General features: G+C 33.0%; 1 protein-coding gene and 1 long non-coding RNA gene across 2 annotated transcripts in view; one reads left to right on the plus strand and one right to left on the minus strand.

The window, feature by feature from the left end:
* LOC112906461 overlaps positions 1–1,121 on the minus strand; it is a 20,905-nt gene extending 19,784 nt beyond the window's left edge. The window contains exons 1-2 of the long non-coding RNA XR_003232369.1: positions 826–1,121; positions 312–389 (exon numbers count right to left, since the gene is read on the minus strand). This is a non-coding gene — a long non-coding RNA (uncharacterized LOC112906461). The remainder of the gene's footprint in view (positions 1–311; positions 390–825) is intronic.
* Positions 1–6,160, plus strand: part of LOC108737802 (unconventional myosin-XV) — a 72,606-nt gene extending 66,446 nt beyond the window's left edge. Inside the window, exons 17-20 of the mRNA XM_025980620.1 lie at positions 3,542–3,756; positions 3,933–4,167; positions 4,590–4,966; positions 5,029–6,160. Coding sequence (XP_025836405.1) covers positions 3,542–3,756; positions 3,933–4,167; positions 4,590–4,966; positions 5,029–5,917 — 1,716 coding nt within the window. The 3' untranslated portion in view covers positions 5,918–6,160. The remainder of the gene's footprint in view (positions 1–3,541; positions 3,757–3,932; positions 4,168–4,589; positions 4,967–5,028) is intronic.
* The last annotated feature ends 234 nt before the right edge of the window (positions 6,161–6,394 follow it).

Consider the following 6,394-nt stretch of genomic DNA (forward strand, 5'->3'; position numbering starts at 1 on the left):
TACATTTGAACAATAACTACAATTGGTTAAAGTAGAAGAAAGAAAATCTATAAAAATATTTTTAATTCTGATATCTAAAATAATTTTAATTAGAAAATGTTATTTAAGTACGTAATATTTTTTCAAACTACTCTATTATGAGTAAAAATAAGAAAAACCTGGAAGTTCTCTCCACCCCAACTATTATTTTATATTTTTACTCCATATTTCTATATTGTAACGTTAATATAAATTAAGTACATATTAAACATATATGTATATGTATGTACGTCGTCCCTAAAGGTCAATGTATAAATTAATTACCTATTTACCTCATATTGTAACACCTCGGCTAGCCAAATTGTTCGCAGACAGTACCTTTTCATTTTCATTTTACTGAAGGAAATGCCCTATAAAAGATAAAAGTTTTTAATACATATACCTCAACACAAATCCAAAAATATATATTTTATCTGACGAATTAAATAAATACATGCAAGAACGTGTTATATTTTTAACATTCATAATAATTTTATTGTATCAAAGTAGCAAAAGTATCATTTCAAACAATAACAAAATTAACAAATGAATATTACTACTTATGATTTATTATGACAGATGAAATAATTTTGTTTGTTTCTTAAAACGTAATTGAAATCAAGTATTCCTTTTATAAATACCCGTAAACACCAAATTATGCTTTAAATATATCTTACCGCATTCTAATGAGATTAATTGTTTTCACATAAGTACTTAAATGTGTGATTTTATATATTATATTGTATTAACTTATTCTTATAACTTGCTAATCTGTAATTGTTTTAATTAATTAAATATAATACTTACCATATACGACGTCGGCCATGCGAATATTTCTTTGACGGCAGCCGACTGCGAGTGAAAGCATATTCTTTTGTTATGCGCGTGTACGTTCGCGTCTCTTATCGCTCTCAAAAAAAATGCCATAAAAACTGGAATCCGTGAAACTCTTCATCGCAAACAACAAGATAATAAAGGAACGACAGTATGTTAACCTTCTTGATAGACAAAGAAGGAAAATAAAAGCTTTGTTCAGATACACGATGTTACTCGATTAAAAAACGAATTTAACTGGCCAACAACAATCGACAGAAATAGACTGCTATGATAAATTACATTAAATTACCTGCATTTTATTTGAACGAAGTTATTTAATATTATTTAATAGAAAACAATTATTCCGTAACAACAAAAACACTTTTGTAAATTAGAAAATGTGTACATTTTCATACAGTTATTTTTGATACTTTAAAAATTGATAAATAATAATTATGATAATAATTTAAATAAATAAATGCGTGTCTTACGTATATTCTCATTAATTTAAAGATTGTTAATTGGATATCGACTGAAAGCCTACATACAGTAATGATAAGATTTTTGGAAAAATAATGTTTTGAATCTGGGGGATATGTTTTAATAGATTTCCTAAAATGTGACAAAAATGTCGTTTGTTGTTATCAAAACGCCCCCTGCCCTCTCTTCCAATTTCTATACCATCGATACAAAATATTCAAATAAACTAGGTAAATTTGAAAATTCTACTTGACGTTTTAGCTAATGTTTAGAAACATTTCTGGTTTGTCTTGTAGCTTCTTTTCAAAAATTATAAAGACTGATACTAATAAGTACTTTTAGCTAAAAGTATTTTGAGTATATTTTAGTAATTTTTAAACTATTAAGTCGAATGTAGTCGACGTCAATGGTGCCCTATCGTCACACTACCACCACGTTAATTACTTCTTGTTATCTTGGTAATTAATTTTTAAAAGTTCCTATGGAAGGGGGTTACATGGGAAAAGTATAATTCGTCGCTATTATCTTCTGTAATTGCTTATTGTAAAATTGGAATTTTGCTATAAGAAAACATTGCATTAGAAATATTACTGTCAACTATACAATTTTTGATTGAGAACACCTACAAGTTGTCTCTCTATAGCTAACGAAAATAACAGAGAAAAAGGCACAAATGGCATTAACCGCTATTAATATATTATTATGGACCAAGTACATATAAGTAGAATTATACAGGATTGTAATTTTGAATAATTTTATTAATAAGCAATCCAAATAAATTTTAAATTTCAGTTTACAGTTAATAATGCTAATCATGTTTATTAAATAATACGGTTACAATTTCCAGTTACGTCTTTACGCATAACTAAGTACTAATAATAAGAAGTAAGTATATGTAAATATTCTAATTAAACGTAATGCGTTTACCTCCTTTAACGTTCTGTTAACGGCTTTACTGATACTTATCACTGAATAATTATTATCAAATATTTGAAATAGTTTAACAGCTATTCATAAATATTCCAAGAATTATTTGAAGTTTTAGGCCAGGTTTTTTAGGGTTCCGTATGTCCGAATAAAAAACGGAACTCTTATAGGATTACTCGTGTGTCTGTCTGTCCATCAATCACAGTCAATTTGCTCCGAATCTACAGGACCAATTAAGTTGAAATTTAATACACATATGAATTTCTGTGGCCCAAACACGGACGCATAACGTAAATAAATTAATTTTGAACATGGGGGTCATTTCTGGGGGGCCAATAGGAAATTAAAAACTGTACCGTGTGACATAACAAATGAAAGGGCTTGCGGTAAGGGTCTCAAATACATTTTTTTTTATAATTTTAATATAAATAGTTTTAATGTTATTTAGGAAAATAGGTGAAAATTGCCCATTTACCCCTCCCCCTTATCGCTGAAACTACTGAACCTAAAATTTTGAAAAAAGATATGGAAAACAGTTCTTTACTTATAGATTAGATGATGAAGAAGAAGTCTATAGTCTGAACATAATGGTAAATCTTTCAACAAAACAATATTGCACGTACAAATTTACATTTGTGGTTTGATTGCATGCAAGAACATGTTTTTCTTCAACTACAATATTAAGTTAGTTCTCGTTATAAGTCATAAGAAATAAGGCATTTATTAAAGCCATCTCTGACGATATAGGTGACTTCCTATCAGGATTTGAAGGTACCAATACTTAGGTATATGAAATATTTTACATGTTTTTCCCCTTTTCCATCAAAACGTTTCAACTAGAAACTAGCAAAGGCAAAGCGTTCTAGAAAAAGTTATAGGCTGGTAATTTCTTTTTTTCACGTCCTCTTTTGAAACGCCTTCATTTGCATCGCTTGATGTATAGTGAACTTTAACAGATGCTAAAGTGCATAAACCGAGACACTTGTTTAAAAATATATACATAATACCTCTTATAGTAAGAATTTCAACAAATTTATTGCTGTGAGCTCCTCATTACTAACAGTTATTAAATTGCTTCATTTCACGCCTAAATTCCATAGTAGATGTTCATACTTGTTTCCATTAAGAGAAAGAAGAGAAAGTAAAAGAGAAGATAATCGTCTAATATGGGTATATCTGAAGTAAATTATGAGAAACAATTGTACCTAAAACAAAAAAAAAATTAAACCAATTAACTTCCATTTGGTATTCATCAAAATGCTTAACTATACTGTAAGTTCGATTCTTTATCTTGTTACAGGTTCAAGCCAAAGCAAGTTCGCCGCCCCATAAAAGTTTAGCAGTAGAAAAACCTGAACGCATTCGAGAAGTTAATTCCAGATCACCGGAAAGGCATCTCAGTCCCCAAAGAAACCATCATGAAAGACCACAATCACCATCAACGAGTCCGGTACCACCTTCTGGAAAATATTCTCTGCTTCAATTCGCCATGCAACGATTTCGGCAAGGCTCAGAGTGAGTGCTTTCCCAACTTGATCATTACAACTTTTCCTTTATACTACAGAAATTACTAAAGAATGAAGAAATTTTTTTCCTGACTTTCCATTTCTGCACTTCTCCATTGTCCTCACTTCCATCCAGTATGATATTGGAATAAATGTGATTTTGATTAAAATGTGTAATATATTTAGATTGATAGAAAATCCAACAAAATCAAAGGACAAACACAAAGATTGGACATGGAGACAACTTACGGATTTAATTAAATGGCAAAATACGCCATTGGACGGACCCCTTTTAAGATTAGACGATCCAGAATTAACTCCATTAGCATGTGAATGTTTTGAATGTATATTGAGATACTGTGGAGACCTCCCGTTCACCTCCGATATGACAGAAGTCAAATGTGTCTACACGGTATTAATGGTAAGTCAACAATTTCAATTCCTACAGAAATAATTATAATTAGTGAATTGGAGAACAATAATTCCTCAGGACGACAGAGGATGTCTAATATTTTTGAAGTATAACTATACCAAAAGGAATAATTAGAAGACATATCGGGTTTAATGATTATGATGAACTATAAGATATTCTGTTATCTTCAAAACAAGTTGTAATGGTAGGTTGTTGTTGCATTTACCTTGCTGTAGTCTCCTTATTCGGTATAATGAGGTGGTCACATAAAGCAATTCCAGTTTACCAATTGGAAGAGAAATCGGTATTCAAGAACAAGAACGTATCCTCACACCTGGTCAATAAACTACTTCTTTTATTGTTCCTCGTTTTATTTAATCTAAATGTTCTTGTAAACTATTTCAATAAACAGTAAAGTACTTCCTTTTCAGCATTGTCACAAGCACATCCAATTAAGAGACGAAGTCTACTGTCAACTGATGAAACAAACAACGAGTAACAAATCTGACAATCCAGACTCATGCCAAAGAGCTTGGCGACTCCTTTCGGTAGTGGCCGCTTATTTTGCCTGTTCCGAAACGTTAAAGCCGTATCTGATGGAACATCTCTCCAGCGCAGCATCCGATCGTCGACGAATTTGCCATGGAACAGCCGCGGTCTGTCTTTCCAATCTCAGAAAAACCCAAAGATGTGGAGGTAGGAAGAACGTTCCGTCGGTTGAAGAAGTGACTGCTGTAAGTGCTGGAAGAAGCGCCCGAAGGCAAATTTATCGACTTCCTGGGGGCGCAGAACGGGTAGTCAACACCAGGTAAATCATCCGAAATTACCCCTATGTTGGGTGTCAATAATTTTTATATTTTATAATTTCAGGTGCAGTACGGTTGTTGCAGATGTGATAGCAGAACTTTGTAACGTAATTGGAATTACCAACATTGAGGAGCAACAAGAGTTCAGTTTATATTGTATAGTTCAAGGAGATGCCTTCACAATGCCATTGGCTGCCGATGAATATATACTTGATGTTACCACAGAACTCCAAAAAGCCGGCCAACCCTTTTATCTCATATTCTGTAGATCGGTTTGGTACTATCCTCTGAAACATGACACAAGTCCACTCTACACAGAGGTACTGTTCAACCAAGTGGCTCCAGACTATCTAGAAGGACTTTTACTTAAACTTGGGGCCCCAAATCTTTCTCCGAGCGCCGTCAGAGATATAGCTCTGGTGGCAGCTCTTCTTCACAGATCAGCTGACTTAACACATTCCCCAAGTTTAAAGGAAGTGAAGTTTCTGCTTCCTAAACCCGTTTTGGCTATAAGAGAACCGAGACCACCCCAATGGTTGGCACTTGTTCAAACCTCTTGGGGCCAGGCGGCAGGACTATCGCTTCCAAGGGCAAAACATCGAGTTCTGCAGGTTCTCAGCAATTGGCCGTTGTTTGGAAGCTCCTTCTTTGCCGTTAAACGTGTAATTGGAGACATTGACCACTGGCAAGAGTATATTTTGGCGTTGAACAAGAATGGTGTTCACTTCTTGGACATGGCAACCCACGAAACTGTCCATCACTGGCCTTTTGCCGAAGTAATTTCAACGAGGAAAGTACGATCAGAAGATGGCGCCCTGTTTCTTGATATGAAATGTGGAAATCTACTTCAACAGAAAGTGACCAGGTTGCAAACCGAACAAGCCCACGAAATTTCCAGACTAGTGAGACAATACATAAACTTAGAGCAAGTCAATAACGATCGACATAATTGAATTAGTTTATAAAGTGTGCAATGTATTGTTAATCCCATTTATTAAAGAAGATAATGAAGATTGACTCAGATGTAAGTTTCTCTCAAAATGCTCATATTCTGGATTTACATATGTATGTATTTATTTTTTTCTAGAGTATACTCGATATACAATATTACGTTATTGGAACTGTTTTTGTTTTTCATAAAGAAAGACTTTGTATTTTTTGTAATTATTTACAGATTAATAAACGCACGAATTAAATTGATCTCGTTTGATTACATAATAATAAAACAAATGTTCCATTGGAGGAAGATAGATACCGGTACATAAATATGTAGTTACACTCTGTGACATATTACACCAACTATGGGTAAAATTAGTATTTATATCGATTTAAAATTGTATTTAGACAGCACTAGAGATTCCAGGTTCTCGATTCGCAAGTGCCCAACTTTAAATTATTCTCTTTTGACTACTGAAATTACGAGCACCCAT

The sequence above is a fragment of the Agrilus planipennis genome, unplaced genomic scaffold (assembly GCF_000699045.2).
Source record: "Agrilus planipennis isolate EAB-ADULT unplaced genomic scaffold, Apla_2.0 scaffold3, whole genome shotgun sequence".
Taxonomy (NCBI): domain Eukaryota; kingdom Metazoa; phylum Arthropoda; class Insecta; order Coleoptera; family Buprestidae; genus Agrilus; species Agrilus planipennis.